This window comes from Acinonyx jubatus, chromosome B1, assembly GCF_027475565.1.
Source record: "Acinonyx jubatus isolate Ajub_Pintada_27869175 chromosome B1, VMU_Ajub_asm_v1.0, whole genome shotgun sequence".
Lineage (NCBI taxonomy): Eukaryota > Metazoa > Chordata > Mammalia > Carnivora > Felidae > Acinonyx > Acinonyx jubatus.
In genome coordinates this window covers 161,452,103-161,478,119 of record NC_069382.1, presented here as the reverse complement: position 1 = coordinate 161,478,119, position 26,017 = coordinate 161,452,103, and the positions used below count along the sequence as shown (strand labels likewise).

Below are 26,017 nucleotides of genomic sequence, written 5' to 3'. Positions count from 1 at the left end.
TAACTGAGTCACCCAGGCGCCCCTAATGTCTATATATTTTTGAGAGGGGGAGGGGAGAGAGAGAGAGAGAGAGAGAGAGAGAGAGAGAGAGAGAGAGAGAGAACTACAGGGGAGGGGCAGAGAGAGACAGGGACAGAGGATCTGAAGCAGGCTCCACACTGACAGCAGAGAGCCCAATGTGGAGCTCGAAGTCACAAACCATGAGATCATGATCTGAGCTGAAGTCAGATGCTTAACTGAATGAGCCAACCAGGTGCCCCTCTCCATCACATTTTTCAAAATCTTGATCAAAGTTATAGGATCTACTTATAAAAAAATTTTTGTGAGAATATAAGAAGTGTCCATTACAAATTGGAAAAAAAGTAGATTTGATCACTTTATTTAATTGCCACTAATAAAGCTTTGGTTATACTTGTGGTAATGTCTCCACCAGATTCAGAAGAAGAAACGATCCCAGATGTTAACACAACTGCTCTTAGTGGTCACATTCACACAGCTTCTTGCATCCGTCAATCTCAAAGTGCTCAGTAATTAATTACAGAACCGCTGACCCTGTTGAAGTAATGAGTTATTTAGCATCTGCATTTTATAATTGAGTAAATGGAGCACTGAGGTCAAACAACTGACCAAGGGTAAACGAAGATACAGAAGTCCAGGCTGTACTGCTATGCTCTTTATTGGCTATCACAGCTGAGGGCCATAGTGAAACTATTCATCCCCTCTTAGTTTACGATCACTAATGCAATTAACTTTTTAATACTCTGGCAAAAGTTAATCCGTGTTGCAGAATACATTCTAAGAGATGCCCCCAATGCCAAATACAAAATCCCCATGGCCCAGAGAGCAAGGCCACTCCCTGTGAGCCCACCAGCACTTGCAATGGGGACAAGGTCTGTTTGGTTTTCTCTTCCTCATTCCCTCACCTCCCTTCTGGAGGCTGTGATGCTTCACTCCACCTAGACAGCAACCAGCCTTGGAAGGCTTTCGAGGAACATGTAGGAGTTATTGTAGTAAGTACAGTGACTACATCTGAAACCTCCATATTACCATGCACAGGCTTTAAACTGGATTCCGAAAGAGAGGTGGCTTTTTTCATCAATCACTAAGGTAATATCATGTCAAACCATAAGAAATTGTAAGTCCAAAATGATCAAATATTGGTGATTTCTGATCAACTCAATACATTTTGTATATTTAGTGCACTTTCATCCTACTCACACACTTCATACTCTGAAATACAAACCATTTGTACTTTTCCTAACTTCTGCTTAATTATAACCACAGTTATGATTTGTGAGGCTCTTGTTACATAGCCGATGCCTGAAACAGACTGAACATTGCGTGAGAATGGGAACGGTGCCCATTCTCTGGTGTGATTACCAACAGCACCCAGCATGGTCAGAACCCAGTCAACGAATGGTATTGACGACCCAGAAACTGTTGGAATTTGTATTTAACTTAACCAAATTTTAAAAATCTGACAGTTGGGACACGTGGGTGGCTCAGTCGGGTTAAGTGTCTGACTCTTCCTTTCAGCTCAGGTCATGATCTCATAGTTGTGAGATCGAGCCCCATGCAAAGCATGGAGCCTCCGTGGGATTCTCTCTCTATCTCCCTTTGCCCCTCCCCTGCTTGCACTCTCTCTCTCTCAAAAAAAAAAAAAAAAAAAAAAAAAATCAGACAGTTAATCTAGAATAACAGCAGCTCTTTTAAATCATACACTATTTTGATCGCTAACCTGATAGCTGTTTTCTTGTTGACAGAGGTTTCCTTGTGAACGTCACAATTTGGAAATTTTTCATTCCTGGTTATGAAAGAAAGCAGGTCACACTGAATAGTTTACGTCCCCAAATCAAAAAGTCTTATAGAGTCCACAGACAAGATAACAGACAAGGCTAGGAATTAACTGAAATATCCTCACGCCTTTCTATCATCTCTCTCACGCCACCTCAGCCCTTCACTCTTTTAGTCAATATTTCTGCAGTGTCTGCTCTCCTCCCCAGGAATTTCCACCTGAGTGGCAAGAAATGATTACTCATAAGGCAATACGGAAAGTTCTTCACTGAGCAAAACGCAGTGGGACATAAAGGAAGAAGAGGTTAATTCTTCCAGAAAAAGAGTCTGAGAAGGCTGCACAGATGAGCTGCCTCTTCGAGCAGAGCCTTGAATCGCGAATGAGAGCTTTCCCAGCAAAGAAAGGAGAGATGATTTTACATAGGAAACCTCACAAGCGAAGGTCGGTCACTACAAAAGAACATGGCAGGGCAAGCCTGGTTGTGTGTAGTATTTTCCAACGAATGGAGGGACGGGCGGAAGAGGCAGGAGACGAGATTGGGAAGGTGAGTCAGGATCAGGTTATGAATGGCTCTGCATGGAGTGCTGAGGAGTTGCGTCATTAATCTTCCAGGCAAGGAGGAACTGTGGCCTCAAGGGATTATATTTTAACATGCAAGGGTCCCCGCCGCTGAAGACAGAAAGCTGAGCCTGGTTCTGTCACTTGGTGGGACTGTTCTTCGGGGAAAGAAAAAGTGGGTAGCTTTTTGACAAATAAAAGGATGAGCCACTATCCTTTGCTTTATCCCCTTAGACTAAGAGCCAGCAGAATTCCACAACAAAGTTCTTACTGCTCAAGAGCAAAGATGCTGCAGCCAGACTGCCTGAGTTTGGATCCCGGCTCTGCCACTTACTTGCTGTATCCCCTTGAACAAGTCACTTAACTTCTCTGTGCTTCAGTTTCTCTAGGTATACAACGGGATGAGTACTAGCAAACGACTTCATACGGTTGCTGTAAACTTAAAAAGTCAAGTCATATTGGGCCGCCTGGGTGGCTCGGTCGGTTAAGCCTCCAACTTCGGCTCACAGTTCGTGAGCTCGAGCCCCACGTCGGGCTCTGTGCTGGCAGCTTGGAGCCTGGAGCCTGCTTCGGATTCTGTGTCTCCCTCTCTCTCTCTGCCCCTCCAATGCCCATGCTCTGTCTCTCTCTGTCTCTCAATAATAAATAAACGTTAAAAAAAAAAAAAAGTCAAATCATATGAAGCTCTTGGAATAAAACTGACAAGTGGTAAGTGCTCAATAAGTTTAGCTATTAATGTTCTTTTTCAAAACCATATTACCCCTTAGGGAAAATAAAAGCAAAAGCCACTAGCTCTTTTTAAGAAAAGTCCCTCCTACCTACCTTCTAGACTCCAGAGAATGATGCCAAATTTGACTTATAAAATAAACTGGCATGAATGAGATTCTTCCTTGGGTCTTAACAGCATCAATACCCTAAAATTACAGAGGGACACAATAGAACAGACGAGTGTCTACCCATATCTACTCTCTCCAACCAGAAAAAAAAGAGATTAACCTTTACTTCATGGGTTTTACAACCCATGTTTTTAAATTCTGTTTTTAAAAAGGACGGTTGACGCTTCATGTGACTGTACTATTTTTATTCTTTGAGGCTGTTATTTTAGTTCTGTCTTATAGTATGAAACCAATACTGAATCAGCAAGCAACTATATTAGCACTTCCTTTTTACGTTAGAAACAGTTAATCTCTGGCAACTCACAGCCTTCACACACAGTAGCAGAGAGCACACTTGGTCAAAATTTGGTCAAAGTCTCTTTTCTTTCAGGGCAGAAGAGAAATGTTACAAAGAACACACTTTTACCAGTCTGTCAGGCTTTCTTAAAGGCTAATTCATGGTCTGGTTAATACAAAGATCAAATAGGGGTCTGATCCTTAGGTTAACACACCATTTAGCCAGCCAGAAAGTCTCACAAAATTACCCAGAAGCAGTGCAGCGTAATGGTTCAGAGCTTGAGAATCAGACAGTCTGGGCTGGGATCCTGGCTTTGCCATGGCTGGCTCTGTAACCTTGAGCAAGCTGTAAAACGGGAATGAAAACACGGTATCTTCCTTACAAAGTTAAGAGGATTAAAGTTAATGATTATGAAGCATGTAAGACTTTGCATAATATAAGGTAAGCACTATGGAAGTTTAGTAAATTTAAAAAAGGGGGGGGGCACCTGAGTGGTTCAGTCAGTTAAGCGTCCTACTTCAGCTCAGGTCATAATCATGCGGTTTGTGGGTTCAAGCCCCACGTCAAGCTCTGTGCTGACAGCTTGGAGCCTGGAGCCTGCTTCAGATTCTGTGTCCCCCTCTCTGTCCCTCGCCCACTCGTGCTCTGTCTCTCTCAAAAATAAACATTTTAAATAAATAATCGGGGGGGGGGGGGAAGGCTTACAAAAGGTTCCAAAGCCCTTCTGTTCCCGAGACCAAAAAGCAATCTTTATTTTCATTATGCAAAAAGATGTGTACCCAGAATGACCTGGAAGTGACAAGAAGAATGTTCTCCATTGTCTCTGCTTTTAAAGTAGAAATTAGCTTCCTTCTTAAGGTGTTTTTTGACCCATCAGATACAATAATTTGTAATATTCCATTTGCCAGATACTCATAAACAAATAGCCTGGCAGGGTAGGTATTTCCTCCATTTCCAGAGAAAGAAAATGTGACTCAGAGTTTTATTAATTGCCTGATGTCACAGCTGGTAAATGACAGATCAGGATTCAGAGCAGATCTATCTGGCTTCAAAGCCCACTACACGGTCCCTTAGGAAGCCGCCTCCCTAGAAGATAAACAGTCCTAACTGGACTACATCTGATGATTTCAGATTTACTTCTTACTAATCCCAACTTCTTACTCACACCTGATCCTGAGTATCTGACTACATAGCGAGATACCTGTCTTTATGTCTTTCTTTTATATCTCTCTTTAACATGATTTGGAATAAATCCATCATATACATCCTTGAACCTGGATCCCATTCACTCATTTACTAATCATTTATTATTTGCCACAGGTCGCTAAGCAATGCCTTCACCTGCCTTGTGAAGTTTAGAGATTAGAGAAAGACTGAAAAAATAATTGCACCAATAATTTATTACATAGAGATAGGAGATACAAAGTAAAAGTGAAAGGGGCACTTGGGTGGCTCAGTCCGTTAAGCATCTGACTCTTGGCTAAGGTTCAGGTCACGATCTTGAAGTTCATGGGTTCGAGTCCCAAGTCTGGCTTCGTGCTAATAGTGTGGGCCTGCTTGGGATTCTCTCTCCCTCTCTCTCTGCCCCTCCTCTTCCTCTCTCTCTCTCTCTCTCTCTGACTCAAAATAAATAAATAAACTTTAAAAAAGGTAAAAGTGAAAGATGATATTATACAGGGAAAATTAATCTAACCTGGGGGATCAGAGAGTTTGTACTGAGTAAGTGATATTTAAGCTGAAAGCTGAAGGAGATGTTAGCCAGTTAAGGGAGGGAAAATATGGATTCTAGACAGAGGACACAGCAAACGTATAAGCTGTAAAGGTGGAAAGGAGCTGGGTGCCTTCAAGGAACAGAAAGACTGGTGAGCTGGAATGCTAGAGTGAGGAACAGAAGGAATTGCAGATTAGTGTAGACAGGCAGGCAGGCTGCTGGACCATAGGCCATACTGAGGATTTTTAAGATTTGAATTGGGGAAACAAGAAGCTCCTGAAGGGCTTGAAGCAGGAGAGGGACATGGCTATATTTGTGTTTTTAAAGACCACTATGGCCTTCAGGTACAACAGACTGGAGAGGGCACAACACGAAAAGAGGAGTATAGTAGAACATGGCAGAGATCCCTAGTTGTCTGCCCACCGTATCCATTTCTCATCAGTAACAGAACCCTGACTTTTACTTGGGTACATTGATACTGAGTCTAAAAGACTATTTCTCAGCACCCTCTGCAGCCAGGTATGGCCATGCGGCTGCATTCTAGTCAATGAGATCTAGGTGGAAATCCTATGTGGAGCATAAGGGAAAACTGTTAAAGGGACTTAACTCGGATAGGAAAAGTCCTTTCTTGCTTCTCTGTCTTTCTTCCTTCTTCCAGCCTGCAATGCAGTCAAGATGGCTGGAACTCCAGCAGTCATCTTGGGCCAAAATGAAAGATATAAGCTAAGACAATGGAAGGGAAAGCCAGGATCCAACGTGCCTGGGTTGGATCCACCACACCCATTCAGGACAGCCTGCTTCCACCCCCACATTGAAAAAAAAAGTTCTGTTTTGTTTAAGCTACTATTACTTAGGTGTCCTATGTGATATATGGCCTAAGTTAATTCTAGCTGATACAAGGGCTACTGTATTTGTCCAAGAAGAGGCAGTGACAGCTTGGATCCTGGTGGTATAGAGAGAGGGAAAAGGGCAAGACTGAGATATATTTAGAAAGCAGAATTAGCAAACCCTGTTGGGAGTCCAGACATGAGAGAGGGTGAGGGAGAGGGGTAACTTCAGACCAACTCCCAGGTTTCTGGCACCAGCAACTGGGTAGACCATGGTGCAATTACTGAGTTAGAGTGATGGGGACATCCTGAACATCTTTTCATACATTTTGGAGTTGAGATGCCTGAGGAAACTCTTAGACCACAAGATAGACATCAGGCTGGGAAATATAGATTGGATAAGTCATCAGGAAGCACACAGATGCTAACTGAAGCCACTGGAATGGACAATGCCTTTTAGGGCAAGTACAGAATGGGAAAAAAGGCCCTAGAATAGAACCTCAAGGAGTACCAACTCTTGAAGGGGACAAGAACGAGCAGCCAGAAAGGAAGTTCACATGAGGAAATAAATGCCAATTATTCACTGCATGAACAAGAAGGGCTTGGAGGTTATCACAGGGGCAGGGAGGTCATTTCTAGCTGGTGATGTAAGAACAAGTCAGCAGGATCTAAGAGACACAAGCAGGCCACAAGAAGGAAAAGGAAAGAGGAGAAAGGAACAGGGGAACCAGAATGTTCTCAGAATCCGGCCTGGCAGAAGGAGGCTGTGAGACTCGAGACTTGGACGGGGCTACATTCCAAGGGAAGAAGAGAAGTAGTCTCCTTTCCCCCCAGAAAAACCAAGAGCCCAGTCAGTGGTTTGTCAGCTCTCAAAGTCAGAGTCACAGGCGCATTCCTGGGTTATCTGATTCCAGCATATTCCAGGCTTGTTTTATGGTGAACAGGCTTTTATTCTCCATACTGGAACTTGTTTCAAACAGTTATCTTAAAATTTCCATTGTTAATTAAATAAAGTTTTAAAGGAGTACGGGGTAGAGGGTAAGGAATTTAATTTACTCAAAGCAGCATAAACAGTCAAAAAGAGAGAACAGAGTTTTACATACACTGAGGGTTTAACAGTAAGGGCAATATTACGAACTTTTCTTCAAGGCTCACTATATGGCAGACTTTGCTTTAAATTCGTTTAGTGCAAGTTTTAGATGCATATCTCAATTGAGTCTCACTACAAGCCTATGAGGTAGTAACTACTATCGTCCCCGTTTTACAGATGACAAAACTGAGGTGCGAAGTGGGTAGGTTCACTTTAATCTAGCACCATATAAACTGGTGAGTAACAGAATCTGGGATTTGGACACTAGCCGTCTAACATCATAACCAATGCTTCTTGTTTTATTCAGAAAATTTGCTTTTCTTAACTCTAAATAAAGAACATTTCCAGTCATGACATTAACATAATTAGTGGAAAAATAATTATGCAAAACCATGGGCAGGAAAATAATTTCAACTTCACTTGAAAACTGAGAGAGCAGGCCAAAGAGAAGGTAAGCTTTCTTTTCTTTAACTGGTCTGTCTGGTAACCCAGAAAAAAAGGAACCTGGGTTTTAGTCAGCTCACGGTATCCTGCCCAGCTCTTTCCCAGAACTGTTCCTCTTCGGCAAAGCCCCTTTTAATGTGCTTGATACAACTGGATAGCACGCAGAAAATTCAGTCAGCCCCTGCTCGTGAGAACAAAGCAAGGTGTGACCCCAACACAGGACCCAGACACAGAGGAGATCAGGTGGAGGAAACTGTTCCATTTTTAGTCAAAGTTCACTGATGTAAAAGTGAGTCTGAAGTCTGGGGCCACTGGAACAAAAGAAACAATATTTCCACTCGAGACACGAATGGCAAACCTCGGTATTTCAAATGAAGGTCTTTCAGGAGAGAAAAGCCACCGAGAATTCAGAGTAGGGTGATGAGCTACAGTGAGATGTCTGGGCTAAGCGGTCATAATTAATCATGATTTAGGTCAACGCAGAACCTTTTAAGCACCGAGGCTTTACAGACAGCACACACGCACACGCACACACACACACACACAGAAGCCGCGTATCAAAATGAGGATGTGCACAACTCAGTGAGCCATTATTAGAAACCTACCATATATCAATTCTATACAAGCGCTAGGAGGCAAAGGCAGATATAATAAGATACAAGCAAGCATAGTCTCTGGACTTTCTCAATTTTCTCTCCTATTTTTGCATTTAGTTAGTGTGTGGAAAAGAGTTAACAGAGCAGGCTCGAGACTGCTATTCTTTTTTTTTTTTTTTAATTTTTTTTAATGTGTATTTATTTTTGAGACAGAGAGGGACAGAGCATGAACGGGGGAGGGGCAGAGAGAGAGGGAGACACAGAACTGGAAGCAGGCTCCAGGCTCTGAGCCATCAGCCCAGAGCCCAACGCGGGGCTCAAACTCACGGACCGCGAGATCGTGACCTGAGCTGAAGTCGGACCCTTAACCAACTGAGCTACCCAGGCGCCCCTCGAGATTGCTATTCTTAGAAAGGTCTACTTGCCTTTCTACAGTCGGCCACTGGCTGACTTCTGGGAACTTGGACTTTGGGAAGATCCCACCATTCCCAGCACTGGTAAGAATAGCTCTTTGTGCCTGAACTATTGGTACAAACAATATGGTTTATGCTGAGCACCTGCTTTGCCTTCTGGAGTCTGCAATGTGGTGCATGCTAGACAGAGGGTGCCTATATCCCCAACCAGTCCCCAATAAAAAAAAAAAAACAAAAACAAAAAAAAAACAAAAAAAGCTTGGGCACTGGGTCTCTAATGAGCTTCCTGGTAGACAACTCACTGATGGGAGTTTTTAAGCAGGTCCTGTGGGACTCCACTGAGAAAAGGGGTCTTGCAAGCTTGTGCCTGGTCTCCTCTGGACTTTACCCCATGTGCCTTTTCCTTCTGCTGATTTTGCTTTGTACCCTTTTGCTGTGACAAATGATAGTAATGAGTACAGTAATATGCTTTGTACTCAAATGTCAACACTTTGACATTCATTAGCTGTGAATCACTGAGTTCCTTCCTATGTTCTCTAAACCTTGGATTTCTCTGAAAATAAGATAGTAACACCTGCCTCAGAAGACTGTGGTGAACATTCGATAGGTGCTAGACCCTCAATAACATTATATTCTTTCCTCCTCAGGCTAACAGGTGAACGGCAGCCCTCCAGCCGTACAGCAGCCACGTTGCACGATGCCAGGCAGCCCTAAATGAGGCTCCCTTTGCCCACTCTCTCCTTCCATTGATGCCACAGAGTCAGCCCATGGCAGTTCAAGAGAGCCTACTGTGCACACCGTTTCCCTGCTCCACTTTCAGCGGCACCTTGGTGGCTGGAAATCTGCCTTGGTGGGAGTACTTACATGACAGAAACTGGCAAGTGCTGAAAAGCAGGGCTTCTCCCTCGCCTCCCAATTGCTAAACATTTACTAGGACCCCAGTGTCTACTTCATAAAAAAAAAAAGACCAAAAAAAAAAAAAAAGACAAAAAAAAGATGGAGTTCCTGTCAAACAGGTTTTTCTGCCTAACCAAAAACAGCAAGCACATCTGCATTTTAAAAAGAAATAGGCTACATGAAAAGATGTTCGACACTATTAGCCATAAAGGAAATGCAAATCAAAACCACAATGAGTTACCTCTTCACACTAAGCAGGATGGCTAGAATCAACAACACAGATAATAACAAGTGGCTTAGTGAGGATGTAGAGAAATTAGAATCCCCATACATGCCTGGGGGGGGGAGGTGATACAAAAAAATTGCAGCCCCTTTGGAAAATCAGCTAGCAGTTCCTAAAAATGTTAAACAGAGTTACCCTATGACCCAGCAAGAGAAATGAAAATGTAGGTCTACACAAAAACTTGTACGTGAATATGCAGAGCAGCTCTATTCACAGTAGCCAAAAGGTGAAAACAACCTAAATATCCATGACCAGATGAATGAATAAACAAAATGTGGTATATCCATATAATAGAATATTATTTAGATATAAAAACGAATGAGGTACTGATACGTGCTGCGATATGAATGAACCTAGAAAACATTACGCTAAGTGAAAGAAGCCAGACACAAAAAGTAACATATGATTCTATTTATATGAAATACCCAGAATAGGTAAATCCATAGAGACAGAAGGCAGGTTACTGGTTGCCAGGGGCTAGGGGTGGGGGTGGGAAGGTGGGGCTGGGAGGGAGGAATCGGGATTGACTGCTTAATGGGTATGATCTATCTTTCTTTCTTTCTTTCTTTCTTTCTTTCTTTCTTTCTTTCTTTCTTTTTTCTTTTTCTTCCTTCCTTCCTTCCTTCCTTCCTTCCTTCCTTCCTTCCTTCCTTCCTTCCTTCCTTCCTTAAGATCCATTGCTTTCCTCTCATGGCCTTCCTTGTATCAGTCTTTAGGGTTCTATGTTTAGTCTAGTTGTTTACACTGACAGCCCTTCCCTTTGAATATTTTAGTGACCCTTTTGATACCTTCCAGCTGCTTTTTTCCCCTTCTTTTTGTTTTGAGGAATGATCAAAGCTATATACAGTTTTTCAAGTGTTAATTATGTAGTTTTGTGCCATCTGGATTTATTTTTTTTTAATTTGTTTTTATTTATTTGGAGAGAGAGATAGACAACAAGCAGGGGAGGGGCAGAGAGAGAGGGAGATAGAATGCCAAGCAGGCTCCAAGCTGTCGGCAGAGAACCTGATGCGGGGCTTGAACTCAAAAACCGTGAGATCATGACCTGAGCCAAAACCAAGAGCCAGATGCTTAACCGACTGAGCCACCCAGGTGCTTCAGTGCCATCTGGATTTATATGATCTAATACTTTCTGACTTTTCAGATGATCGATAAAGGCAATCAAATGAGCATTAAGTAATAACAATAACTATTTTTTTTAAGATGCAGAATGTTTTCACTACCATTTTTTAATAAGATTTTCACAACTGTATGAAATAGGTAAGGCAGATACTACTCCCCACCCCCACCCACCCCCTGCCCCTGCCCTTTAGGCACAAGATTGGTAAGGTTCAGAGTAATTACATGACTCCCTGGTCCCAAAGACCAAACCAGCACTAGACCCTAGGTTTGCCGACTCCTTATTCCTACATTCGATAGTCATAGATGGTGTAGAAAATGTTGGGGTTCACAGCCGATAGCCAAGAAAGAATTCCTGTGACATCTCTGATGCAAAAAGGTGGTTTTATTAAAACCTTGGGACGGGCCTAAGGGCAGAAAAATCTGCACTGAGGTTGTAACAAGTGACTGATTAAAATACCTTCACATTGGGAGGGGGTTAGGGATAGCTTAAAGCCATGTAAGTCTCTAAGGAATTTTGGAAGCAAGGTTTCCAAGACCTTGAGGGGGCTAGCTGCTGTCAGGAAAAGGTCATTTATTACTGTTTAGTAAAGGCTCAGTCCTGAGACCCTTCAGATGTATATCAGTGGGCCATATGCTTGGAGTATGATTGCCAACATATATCTTGGGGGAGTAGAGATAAAGGAAGTTTCCAAAGGAATTTTCGGTAGCCTGGAGGGATTGGGCTAAGATTGTCTTTTGCCCTTAGCAAAGTGTCATCACAGAGGCAGCCGAGCTCCTAGGGGAAGGTCCCTCTGGACTTATCTATGGGCTGTTAAGTTGTAAGGAAATTTAATTTTTTCTTTTGCCTTTGTTTCCCACATCAATAGAGACCATCAAAAGCGAAAGACAGAAGTGCAGAATGTTAATGTGTAGAGTTTAGTAATTTAAATTTATGGACTAGAAACTATTAACAAAGAATCTAATTGAACTTCTTTCTAAATAAAAACAAACAAAACAATATTTCTATCGATGTTTAGGTGTCCAAGAAAACTACGTGTTGACATGCTAAGGAAGCCTCATTTACTTGCATGTAATGTTTTGAACCTTAATGCTGAGAAAATGTGATTGCAATTTAGGAACCAATGGATTATCTCAGAATGTATAGGAAGCAGCTCATTTTTACTTTCAAAAGATGCTTTAAAGAGTTTTTTATGTAAAATACGGGAAACTATGAAGTCTAAGTTTTGTTGTGATTTTTTTTTTTTTTTGCTGATTACTTTAGTTTTAAACTATTTTAAATATTTTAGCCTCTGCCTCCCTTCACCTTTTCTCCCACCCCAATTCTGGCAACCACTAATCTGTTCTCTATGTCCATAAGCTTGGTGTTCTTGTATTGTTGTTGTTGGGGCGGGGGGAGGTTTGTTTTGTTTCTGTTGTTTTTGTTTGCTCTTTACATTCCACATAGAAGAGAGCTCAAGCAGTATTTGTCTTGCTGTGACTGATTTATTTCACTTAGCATAATGCCCTTGAGGTCCATCCATGCTGTCACAAATGGCAAGATTTCATTCTTTTTTTATGGCTCAATAATATTTCACTGTACATACATACAGTCCTCTTTATTCATTCATCCATTGATGAATACTTAGGTTGTTTCCTTATCTTAACTATTGTTAATAATGCTGCAACAAACATAGGGACGCATATACCTCTTTGAGTTAGTGTTTTTGTTTCCTTGAGATAAATACCCTGGAATTGCTGGATCATATGGTAGTTCTACTTTTAATGTTGTAAGGAACCTCCATATTATTTTCCGTAGTGTTTGTACCAATTGACATTCCCACCAACAAAGCACCCCACATCCTCAGCAATGCCTGTTCTTCTTGTCTCTTTGATAACAGCCATTCTAACAGGTGTGAAGCAGTATCTCATTGTGATTTTGGTTTGCATCTCCCTGAATATTAGTGATGTTGAGCATCTTTTCATTTACCTGTTGGCCATCTGTATGTCTTCTTTGGAAAAATGTCTATTCAGATATTCTGTCCTTTTTTTTTTAATTTATTTATTTAAATCCAAGTTAGTTAACATACAGTGTAACATTGGTTTCAGGAGTAAAACCCAGTGATTCATCACTTACATATAACACCCAGTGCTCATCCCAACAAGTGCCTATCTTAATGCCCATCACCGATTTAGCCCAACCCCTAACCAACTCCCTTCCAGCAACCCTCAGTTTGGTCTCTGCATTTAAGAGTCTCTTATGGTTTGCCTCCCTCTCTGTTTTTATCTTCTTTTTCCTTCCCTTCCTCTATGTTCATCTGCTGTGTTTCTTAAATTCCACATATGAGTGAAATCATATATTTGTCTTTCTCCAACTGACTTATTTCACTTAGCATAATACACTCTAGTTACATCTACATTGGTGTAAATGGCAAGATTCCATTCTTTTTTGATCACCAAGTAGTATTCAATTTATATATATATATATATATATATATATATATATATATATATATATATATGACATCTTCTTTATCCATTCACCAGTCAGTGGACATTTGGACTCTTTCCATAATTTGTATCCTGTCCTTTTTTAATCAGATTGTTTTTTTGCTATTGACTTGTATGAATTATTTATATATTTTTGGATATTAACCCCTCATTAAATATATGATTTGCAAATATTTTCTCCCATTCAGTAGCTTGCCTTTTCATTTTGTTGATGGCTCCCTTTGATGAACAAAAGTTCTTTAGTTTGATGTAGTCTCCTTTATTTTTGCTTTTGTTGCATTCACTCGTGGTGTCATATCCAAAAAATCGTCACCAACCCTATATCAAGGAGATTGCTGCCTACGTTTCCTTCTAGGATTTTTATAGTTTCAGGTCTTATGTTCAAGTCTTTCGTCCATTTTGAGTTAATTTTTGTGTACGGTGTAAGATAGTGGTCCAATTTCATTCTTTTGCATGTGGCTGTCCAGTTTTCCAAACACCATTAAAGAGACTGTCCTTTCCCCATTGTGCATTCTTGGTTCCTTTTCATAAATTAATTGGCCATAGAAGCATAGGTTTATTTTGGGGCTCCTATTCTGCTCTATCAATCTATATGTCTGTTTTTATACTAATACCATACTGTTTTGATTACTATAGCTTTGTAATAAGTTTGGAATCAGGGAGTGTGATGTCTCCAACTTTGTTCTTTCTCAAGATTGCTTTGGCTATTTGGAGTCTTTTGGGTTTCCACACAAATTTTAGGATTGGTCCATTTCTGTGAAGAATGTCATCAGAATTTTTATAGGAATTGCACTGAATCTGTAGATCATTTTGGGTAGAACAGACATTTTAACAATATCAATTCCTCCAATTCATGAGCATGGGATATCTTTCCATTTGTGTCTTCCTCAATTTCTTTCATTAATGTCTTGTAGTTTTTAGTAAAGGTCTTTACCTTTACAGATCCTTTACCTCCTTGGTGACATTGATTCCTAGGAATGTTTATTCTTTTTGATGTAATTTAAATGAGATTGTTTTCTTAATGTCTCTGACAGTTTGCTATTAGTCTGTAGAAATATAACAGATTTTGTGTGTGTGTGTGTGTGTGTGTGTGTGTGATTTTGTGTCCTACAATTTTACCGAATTCATTTATTAGTTCTAACAGTTTTTTCATGGTCTCTTTAGAGTTTTCGACATATAATGTCATGTCATCTGCAAATAGTGAGTTTTATTTCTTCCTTTCCAATTTGCATGCCTTTTATTTCTTTTTCTTGCTTAACTGATCAGGCTAGGAATTCCAATACTATGTAATAGTGGTGAGAGTGGACATCCTTCCCTTGTTCCTGATCTTAGATGGAAAGCTTTCAGCTTTTCACTACTGAGTATGATGTTAGCTGTGGGCTTGTCATATATAGCTTTTATTATGTTAGGTACATTCCCCATATATTTGCTTTGTTGAGAAGTTTTTATCATAAATGGATGTTGAATTCTTTCAAATGCTTTTTCTGTATATATTGAGATGATCATATGATTTTTATCCATCATTTTGCTAATGTAGTGTATCACATCAACTGCTTCTCAAATGTTGAACCATCTCTGAATCCCTAGAATACATTCCACTTGATCATGGTGTATAAAAATTTAATGTATTATTAAATTTAGTGTACTGCTATTTTGTTTAGGATTTTTGCATCTATTTTCATAGGGATATTGCCCTGTAATTTTCTTTTCTTGTGACATTCTTGTCTGGTTTTGGTATCAGGGTAATGCTGGTCTCACAAAATGAGTTTGGAAGAATTCCTTCCTCTTCTATATTTGTAAGAGTTTGAGAAGGATTGGTATTAATTCTTCTTTGAGCATCTGGTAGAATTCACCATTAAAGGCATCTGGTCCTGGGTTTTTGTTTGTTGGCAGGGTTTTTTGTTTGTTTGTTTTTTTGTTTTTGTTTTTAATTTTTTTTTTTAACATTTATTTACTTTTGAGAGACAGAGAGAGACAGAGCATGAGCAGAGGAAGGGGGTGGGGAGGAGACACAGAATCCGAAGCAGGCTCCAGGCTCTGAGCTGTTTGTTAGCACAGAGCCCGATGTGGGGCTCAAACTCACGAACTGAGAGACCGTGACCTGAGCTGAAGTTGGACACTCGACCGACTGAGCCACCAGGCGCCCCTGTTGGCAGGTTTTTGGTTCCAATTCAATCTTCTTGCTAGTAATCGGTCTGTTCAGATTTTTTATTTCATCATGATTCAGTCCTGGTAGGTTGTATGCTTCTAAGAATTTATTAATTTCTTCTAAGTTGCTCAATTTGTTAGTGTATAATTGTTCATAGTAATTTCTTATGACCCCCTGTATTTCTGTGATCTCAGTTTTAACAGCCCTTTTATTTCTGATTTTATTTGAGTCTTCTTTTTTCTTAATGAGTTTAGTTAAAGCTTTGCTGATTTCATTTATGTTTTCAAAGAAACAGCTCTTAACTTCATTGATCTTTTCTATTGTTTTTTAGTTTCTATTTCTTTTACTTCTGGTTTAATCTTTGCTACTTCCTTCCTTCTTCTAACTTTGGGCTTCATTTGTTCTTCTTTTTCTAGTTCTTTGAGGTATAAAGTCAGGTTGTTTATTTCAGACCTTTCTTGTTTCTTGAAGTATGCATTTATCACTATGTATTCCCTCTCAGAACTGTTTTTGCTGCATTCCACAGATTTTGGAATTTGTTGTATTTTTATTTTCACTTGTCTAAAGGTGTTTTTTAATTTCTCTTTTGACCCATTGGATGTCCAGTAGCATGTTGTTTAATCTCCTTATATTTGTGAATTTTCCCATTTTCTTCACATAACTGATTACTACTTTCATACCACTGTGGTCAGAAAAGGTGCTTGATACAATTTTAATTCTCTTAAATTTATTCAGACTTGTTTCTACCATATGATCTATCCCAGAAGAAAACTCCTCCAAGAAAATAGCTTATATACTCATCTGGAGCCCCAATTTTTGCAACTTCTGCCCAAAGGAAGCCTCCAGATAGCCTGGCTCTGGTGGCCAGTGGGGTTTATGCTTGTGGTCCAAAAGAACTGTATATATTTGCATACTTTTAAAAGTTGTTGTCTATGGGTCTGGCTTCCAATCAGCCTGAATCTAGGTGCTAAGATCTTCTCCCCCTTTGAGATACTGACAGGTCTTGGCATAATCTCAACTACTGGGAGCTATGAAAAATATAATAGGCTGCTTGGAGAAGCACAAACAAGATTTGGGGCAGAGTTGAATGACAAGGTTCATGTCCTATGTGAGGCCACTCCTTCAGAATTGGGGGCAGAGGGGTTCACCTACTGCATAGAAACCAAAACAGAGACCGCAAAAAAATGAAGAAACAGAGGAATTTGTTCCCAATTGAAGAACAAGATAAAACCTAAGAAAAAAGCCTTAATGAAATGGAGATAAGTAATTTACCTGATAAAGAGTTCAGAGTAATGGTCATAAAGATGCTCACTGAACTGGGAACAGAATGGATGAACCCAGTGAGAACCTCAACAAAGAAATAAGAAGCTGGAAGTCACAGAGTTGAAGAATACAATAACTGAACTGAGAAATACACTGGAGGGGTTCAACAGCAGACTAGATGAAGCAGAAGAAAAGATCAGTGAATTCAAAGACAAAAAAGTGGAAGTCACCCTATCAGAGCAGCTAAAAGAAAAAAGAATCTTAAAAAAGTGAAGATAGCTCAAGGGACTTATGGGACAACATCAAACGGACTATCATTCACATTATAGGAATCCCAGAAGGAAAAGAAAGGGAAAAAGGGGCAGAAATCTTACTTAAAGAAATAACAACTGAAAACTTCCCTAATATGGGAAGTGAAACAGAAATCCAGAGCCAGGAAGACCAGAGTTTAATAAGATGAATCCAAAGAGACTAACACCAAGACATACTATAATTAAAATATCAAAAGTTAAAGACAGGGAAAGAATCTTAAAAGCAGCAAAAAAATTTTTTTTGTTTCAGCAGAAACTTTACAGGCCATAAGGAAGTGGCACAATAAAATCAAAGAGCTGAAAGAAAAAAAAATTTCCAACCAAGAATATTCTAGCCAACAAAGTTATCATTTACAATTAAAGGAGAGAGAGAGTTTTCCAGATAAGCAAAAGCCAAAGGATTTCACCACCACTAACTGGCCCTAGAAATGTTAAACGATCTTCTTTAAGCTGAAAAGAAAGGACACTAATTAGGAACAAGAAAACATATGAAAGAATAAATCTCACTGGAAAGGAAAATATGGGGTTTTCCCATAAAGTGGGTTTATCACTTAACAAAGGTGGTGTATAGATTAAAAGACAAGAGTAGTGAAAGTGACTATGATTACAATTATTAGTAGAGGATATACAAGATTAAGAGTAAAATGTGACATCAAAAACATAAAGCATGGGGGGAGAGTAAAAATGCAGAGTTTTAGAATGTGATCAAACTTAAGTTGTTATCAACTTCAAACAGGCTGTTATAAGCTGTAACATGTAAGCTTCATGATAATCACAATGCAAAAACCTATAGTAAATACATAAAAGATAAAGAGAAAAGAATGTAAATATGCCATTAAAGTCATCAAATCACAAAGAGCAAGAGAAGAAAGAAGGAACAGAAAGGAACTACAAAAACAGCCAGAAAACAATTAACAAAATGGCAGTAAGTATGTATCTATCAATGATTACTTTACGTATAAATGAACTAAACTCATGTATCTATCAATGATTACTTTACGTATAAATGAACTAAACTCTCCAATCAAAAGACCCAGAGTGGCTATATGGATAAGGAAAAAAAAAAAAAAAAAGACCCATTTATATGCTGCCTATAAGAGATACAGTCTTTTTTTTTTTTTTCTTTTTGGCTCTTTTCAGTTCATTGCATGAAGGAGTAACACTAGTCCAAGTTAAAAGTGGATCCAAAATGGGTACATTACATAAGCTGTGAGATTTTTAAACTGGTGACAAGGGACAGAAGGCAAATTCTACTCATTGTGAGGAAATCCTCACTAAAGCTTCAGTGAGCCAAAAGCACTTACAGCCATGAACCTTCAGCTGGTCGTCCTCAGCCAGTCCAATCTCTATGAATTGGCATACGTCCTCGTGCTGGTCACCCTGTAGCTGAATTACTTCTCCATGTTCTGGATGCTCAATTATAGTACTGTTACAGGCAAATTTCTTCTTAAAGACCTTCACTAGTTTCTTTTTATCATAAGCATCAGCAATCCCCTGGATTTTTCTGCTGCTATTCTCCGATGAATGCTTATGGATATAATCTTTAGCAGGAAACAGATTATCACCCTTACTTGCATCAGCAAAGGGGCCAAAAGAGTGGAGATTCCAGATAGCAGACATAAGATACAATCCCTTTCCCTTGGTGGAAACGGCCCACGGAAGGTGGTGGTGAGAGAAGGTTGGCATGCGGGACAGAGCACTGGGAAGCAAGGGGGCTCAAGGGTGGTGCTGCTGAGTCCTCAGAGGTGGGTCAGTGACTAAGGCCAAAAGATTCATTTTTTTGTTGTTTACTTATTTATTTTGAGAGAAAGAGAGAGAGAACAGGGGAGGGGCAGAGAGAGAGGGAGAGAGAGAATCCCAAGCAGGCTCCTTGCTGTCAGTGCAGAGCCCAATTTAGGGCTCGATCCCACAAACCATGAGACCATGACCTGAACAGAAATCAAGAGTCAGATGCTCAACTACCCAGGTGCCCTGAGACTCCTTTAGATGTAAAAGGCACAAACAGACTAAAAGTGAAGGAATAGAAAAAGATCTTCCATGCAAATGGAAACCAAAAGAATGTTGGGGTAGCTATACACACATCAGAAAAAATGGACTTTTTAAAAATGTTTATTTATTTTTGAGAGAGAGAGTGCAAGCAGGGCAGGGCAGGGAGATGGGGACAGAGGATCCAAAGCAGGCTCTGTGTTGATAGCAGCGAGCCCGATGTGGGGCCTGAAATCGAGAACTGTGACATCATGACTTGAGCCAAAGTCAGTCGTTCAATCGATGGAGCCACCCAGGTGCCCCAGAAAAAACAGAGTTTAAAACAAAAACTGTAATAAGAATCAAAAAAGGGCATTACATCATGACAAAGGGGTCATTCCAACAAAAGGATATAACATTTGTAAATATTCATGCACCCAACATAGAAGCACCTAAATATAGAAGGCAAATATTAACAGACCTAAAGATAGAAATATACAATAATAATAGGGGTCTTTAATACCCTACTTGCATCCAGACAGAAAATCAATAAGAGAACATCAGCCTTAAATAGACCAAATAAACTTAACAGATATTTACAGAACATTCCATCCAAAAGCACCAGGATACACATTCTTCCTAAGTGCACACAGAACTTTCTCAAGGTTCCTGTTAGGGGTGATGAAAAGCTTTGGAACCAGACAGTGGTAATTGTTGCACAACATGACGAATGTACTTACTGCCACTGATCCATACAATTTAAAATGGTTACAATGGTAAATTTTATGTGTATTTTACCACCACCATAAAAAAAAAAAAAAAAAAAAAGACAAGCCACCAAGTACAAACAAGTATCTGCAAAGCATACAGGGACAATGAGTTTGATTCAGAATATATGTATCTTTTAAAAATAAGTAAGAAATTTTTCTAATTGAGAAAAGAAGGAAAAATATCCAAACAGGCACTTCAACAGAGAGTAAATGCCAATGGACAATGTAAATACACAGACTTGCTCATCTACTGTAGTAACCCGAGAAATGCAGGTTGAAAAGACAGTGAAACACCACTATACACACACCTACTCAGAGGCAGGGGTGAGGCTCAGGGGAAAGGCTCAGGGCGGAGACAGGGAAGTTCCAAAGTCTGAGCAGAAAGTGGGAAGGGGAGGGTCTCCTCTTCCCCATAGTCAACAACTGCTGCCAATACATGTGGATGTTTAATAACTATTTTAAGATCTGAGAATCATAATTGGCCATGAAAACGATTCTAGTGAATTACTCATATAATCCAGTTTCTTCATTTTAGAGTAGAAACTGGGGCACTGACTGGGTAAATGACCTCCCCAGGGTCAAACTGGCTGGCACAGCCAATTCTCTCTGCCAATTCATGTTCCACTGTGCCCCAGTGCCTTGAAGTACACGAACAGAAGGGCCAAATTTTGTCACTCCCCACTCATAACCCTCCAAAATCTCCCATCACATTAAAAAACAAAAAATCCAAAGTCTTCTCCATGGCCCCCAAAGATCTCTGGCCTCCCCCACCACTACACCCCACTCCATTCCATTTCAGCCCCTTAGCCTCTCTGCTGTTCCCTGAGCACGGAAGCACCACCTGCCTTTCCTGACGCCTTGCAGTCCCGGTTCCCCTCCCCAAGGACTTCCCCTCCCCCCGCCTGTCTTTTCTTAAGATCTCTATTCCCTGACCACTGACCAAAGAAAGAAAGAAAGAAAAGAAAAGAAAAGAAAAGAAAAGAAAAGAAAAGAAAAGAAAAGAAAGAAAACCCACAAGCATGCAAGTCCCCACCCCTCCCATCCTGCTTTGCTTTTTTTCAAGGTGGGAGATATTTATTGGTTTATCTGTATGCTGCCTTTCTCCTCTAGAATGTAAGTTCCATGACAGCAGGACATTTGCTTTGTATATGTTTTTGTGTCCTCAGAGCTTGGAACATTATCCACCACAAAATAATTTGTAGTAATTCTGTAATTGATTCAGGTAAAAAGAGGCATGGTTTTTTTGTTTGTTTTTGTTTGTTTGTTTGCTTATTTGGCTAGAAAATTAAGGTAGAGATGTCTGGGGAACTTCTAAGTCAAATGGCCTACATTTGAATCTCCTTACTTCACCAATTGGTAGTGATTATGAATTACAAACTCAGACTTCCCTGCTTTTAAATTTTATATTTCAGTCAATTCAGAAAGTTTGCTGTTATTAGTTATGTACATTCCGCCACCATCAATACTTCCCTCCAGCACACAGTTTAAAATTTGCTCAGCAAAGAAATATTTAATCCTACCCTTTTGAGTATTCCTACTTAGAACTGAAAATGCTTTTATTTTTGCTAACTTAAAAAATTAGCAAATTTATCCATTATTTGGATTAAATTTAATAGAAAATAATCCTTTTTATAGCAAAGCTGGTATAGAAAATTGTGCCTCCATGTAATATTTAGAAATAGCATGGTATACTGGTAAGTTACAAAATAGATTTATAATGATCAAGAGCTTGATTATATATTAACAGCACCTAATTACAACAAACATACAATGAAAAATAACTTATTCACAAGAGGAACTATAACCATAACACGCTCAGGAATTCATTTAACAAGAAAAGTATGGTACTTCGGGGCACCTGGATGGCTCAGTCAGTTAAGCATCTGACTCTTGATTTTGGCTCAGGTGATGATCCCACGGTTCGTGAGTTTGAGCCCCGTGTCAGGCTCTGTACTGACAGCAAGGAGCCTACTTGGGATTCTCTCTCTCCCTCTGCCCCTCCCCCACTAGCACATTTTCTCTCTCTCTCTCTCAAAATAAATAAACAAACTTAAAAAGAATGTATGGTACTTTAAAAAACAACTCTGAAAGCATTAATGATAAATTTAACAGATTAAAGTAGACATATAACACTTTGTTCTTGAAAGGAAGACTTCTAAGGACAGAAACCAATTATAGATGCGATGGTTTACAATGGAGGTGCTTGGGAGTATTTCACTGGCAGAATTTATAGATAGTGTCAGGTATTAGGACAAATAAAGTCTTTACGCTCTGTAGAAACAGATCAAGGTTTTGAGTGGCCTGAAGCTTATACGCTTTAAGAAGAAGACTTTTTTTTTTAAGTGCAAAATTATGAATACAAAACTGCTAGGGTGCCTCCCGGAACCTTAGAAAGGGCTCTGGAATGAAAAGTCTCTAATGCTTGCTTTTCTTTAACTTCAGGGCAGACCCACCTCTGGTGTATGAAAGTGTCACACTGAAGCAGCACATTTATCACAGCCAGGATCCCATCACGCTCTCCACTCACAAACATCCAGAGGAAAACATTCAGAGCAGACAGTCCCAGTGAGAGCTCTACCAACACAGGCTCAGAGATGCCGGGATGTGAACTAGCCTTACTCTGAGGCATGCATTTCCACCGGTTACCAGAACCCCCAAATGCAGCTGACTGCAAGCAACAGAGATGAATTCAAAGAGTGATCCCCTGCGATCCTAGGAGAATGACCCAGTTATGCTTAGCGCAAAAACGCCTAGATCTGAGAAAAGCCAGACTCAAGAGCAAAAACCTTGAAATACATATATAACAAAGACAAAAGTGGGTGAGAGTGCAACATATCTCATGTGTAGAGCTAGAACAGAAACTGCCGGTGCTTATATGGTACCTGCTCTATGCCAGGAACTGCCCTGGTCCCTTCACATACAGCGACCCATTTACTCCTTACCAGAATCTAGAAGGGTAGTCCTGCTTTCTCCCCAGTTTGAAGATGAAAAAATGAGGTGTAGAGATTAAGTAGCTTGTCCAAGGTCACACAGCAAAAAGTAACAAATTTAGGATCTGAACCCAGGTAATCTGGCTCCAGAGTCCACAGTGTTAATCTCTCACGCTCTAATGCACAGAAACCCTATTAATTTAGAAATGAGCCTTAGACCACAACTGCAGTTCCCTATAATTAAGGGAGAGCAGACAACTGCTGATAAATTGATTCGAGAACCTCATGAAATACACTATCTCATCCAGTGGATTTGGGTTTTGTTTCCTACAGATGTTTCAGTCATCACATCCGTGCTTAAAAAGTGATCAAATAATGGGGCGCCTGGGTGGCTCAGTCGGTTGGGCGTCCGACTTCGGCTCAGGTCACGATCTCACGGTCTGTGGGTTCGAGCCCCACGTCGGGCTCTGGGCTGATGGCTCAGAGCCTGGAGCCTGCTTCCGATTCTGTGTCTCCCTCTCTCTGCCCCTCCCCCGTTCATGCTCTGTCTCTCTCTGTCTCAAAAATAAAAAAAAAAAAAAAATTAAAAAAATTTAAAAAACGTTAAAAATAAAAAAAAATTTTTAAAAAGTGATCAAATGGGACATCTGAAAATAAAGAAATGACCCAGTAAAAAAATAAAAAATAAAAATAAAATGGGGCACCTGGCTGGCTCAGTCAGAAGAGCATGCGTCTCTTGATCTCGGGTCATGAGTTCAAGCCCCATGTTGGGTGTAGAGATTACTTAAATAAATAAAACTTAAAAATAAAATTCTGGGGTGCCTGGGTGGCTCAGTCGGTTAAGTGTCTGACTCTTGATTGCAGCTCAGATCATGATCACACGGCTCACGAGATCAAGCCCTGCATTGGGCTCTGTGCTGACAGTGTGGTGCCTGCTTGGGATCCTCTCTCTCTCAGAAATAAACATTTTCTTTAAAAAAAGAAAAATTCTGAATTACATATTTGATCTTTAGCATAAAGCTACTCACCTTTTTCCACGACAATTCAAATCTGTACCATTTATTTTGATGTTGTACTGTAATCAATCCTAGTCGGGACTGAATCGACCTAAAACTCCATTTGCTTAACTCATAAAAAATGTTAAACAAACTTAATATATTATGGTAGATTTATAGGGGGTCCTTTCCAGCTGTGACACTGTTCTCTCCTGTTGGGATTGACTATGAGTGATTAAATTCACATTTAATTGAGTTACTTGTGAGTTTTTTCTGTGAAGAATCGAGTATTTACAAAATGAACTATTTAACCAAACCCACCTTAAAGTTCTTAAGGGTTACCATCTAAGCATAACCCTTTTCAACCTCTTTCACACAACCATTCACAGAAATCTTTTCTCTCTGTAGGTGTCTCTTCCACAAACTCTAATTTACTTGTATGCATAGGACTCCCACCTCACAGGGGGGCAGTTAGGAAAAAAAGAAACACAAACCATCAAGGTTAAAAGAACTGTCTTTTGAAGGTCTGATACACAGAGCCAAAGCAGGGAAGGAGGAAGGAAACTATGTATACAGGTGGTCAGTGAAGTTACATTTAAGGAAGTCAGGCCCCCTTTGCGGTCATTAGCACAATGTGGTTTAACAGACAGCACATTAGCCAGAAAGATAAGACATCTTGGTTCATCTAGTCAGATGGGATGTCAATTCAGAGAAGGTGACCTGGCTTTGTCCCCTAGTTTCTTCACTTAAAAAGTAAACAGTGCAGAAATCTGTTGGTTATCTGCAGATACACTTCACGGAGATGCTAGCGAGTACACAGTATCGCAATATGTATGCAAAACACTTGCACTTTTGTGAAATCTAAGCCAACTAAAATTTAACAACAGAAGGAAACCTTGAAATCCTGTCTGTGCAACCACCCCCTATCACCCCTGGAAACCCAAGGGCAAGTGAAGTGTAAGAGTCCCAGATACTCCAGAAATACACAGGCGAGGGCAAACAGTGGGGTGTGAGGATGGGAACTCCAGCTTCACAGCCCGGTGGATGCAGTGGAATAAAGTCTGTCACTACGAGCCTGCGAAAGCAGAACTATAACTTAAGCAGCCTGTAAGCTTAACGGAGCCAGAGTCCTGCACCCTTTAATCCCTCCATCCCTAGCACACTGTACGTACTCGAAATCCTTCAAATAATGAGTAAGACAAATGACGTGAGGCCCGTGTAACAAATAAAAGTGTATGGACTGGGGCGCCTGGGTAGCTCAGTCGGCTGAGTGTCCAACTTCGGCTCAGGTCATGACCTCGAGGTCCGTGGGTTCTAGCCCCGCGTCGGGCTCTGTGCTGACAGCTGGGAGCCTGGAGCCTGCTTCAGATTCTGTGTTTCCCTCTCTCTCTGCCCCTCCCCTGCTTGTGCTCTCTCTCTCTCAAAAATAAATAAACACTAAAAAAAATTTTTTTTAAGTGTACGGGCTTATGGCCTCTCTTCTGCCAGGAAATTAATTAACATATTAATATAGATTTAGTAAATATATATAATACTTTAATATTTACACATTCTATAACTTATAAATATATAATTCTATATATACCATTTCTAAATAAACAATTATATATAATATATGTGTTCCTCTAAAATGAAAAAAAATTCACATGTTACAATCTCACGATCAGGGAATTATAACTTTCATGTTCCTTTTTGCTGTGGCAAATAAAATTAAGGAACAGCTACACCTATGTGATTATGTGGAATAAAGATAGAATGGAAAAAAGTTTTCTCATACAACTAGGATAATTGGGGGAAGGGGGAATTCCCTTCCCAAAATCTATTAAAAATCACTGAGAGATTTCATTTAAGTCTCTTATTCATTTAGTTTTATTCAACAAACAACTATTTTGGGTGCAATTTTTCATTTTAGGTGTTCAGTAATGTGGAAGGGTGCAAGTATTATGGACAATTCTCCATGATTAAAAATTTTAAAGGCACCTGGGTGGCTCAGTCAGTTAAGCGTCCGACTTCGGCTCAGGTCATGATCTCGTGGTTTGTGGGTTTGAGCCCCACGTTGGACTCTGTGCTGACAGCTCAGAGCCTGGAGCCTGCTTCAGATCCTGTGTCTCCCCTTCTCTGTCCCTCCCTTGGTCGCACGCTGGTTCTCTCTCTCTCTCTCTCTCTCTCTCCAAAATAAATAAACATAAAACATTTTTTTCAAAACTTAAAAAGGTAAATGAGCTTTAGTAATAAGAC

At 40.1% G+C, this 26,017-nt stretch overlaps 2 protein-coding genes across 2 annotated transcripts in view; both read right to left on the bottom strand.

Moving 5' to 3' along the window:
- TEC (tec protein tyrosine kinase) overlaps positions 1–26,017 on the bottom strand; it is a 125,722-nt gene that overhangs the window by 52,475 nt on the left and 47,230 nt on the right. The window lies entirely within an intron of this gene.
- Positions 18,141–20,827, bottom strand: LOC128314550 (eukaryotic translation initiation factor 1-like). The gene has a single exon (XM_053217389.1). It carries the CDS (start codon positions 18,803–18,805, stop codon positions 18,374–18,376), a length of 432 nt encoding a protein of 143 aa, XP_053073364.1. The 5' UTR covers positions 18,806–20,827; the 3' UTR covers positions 18,141–18,373.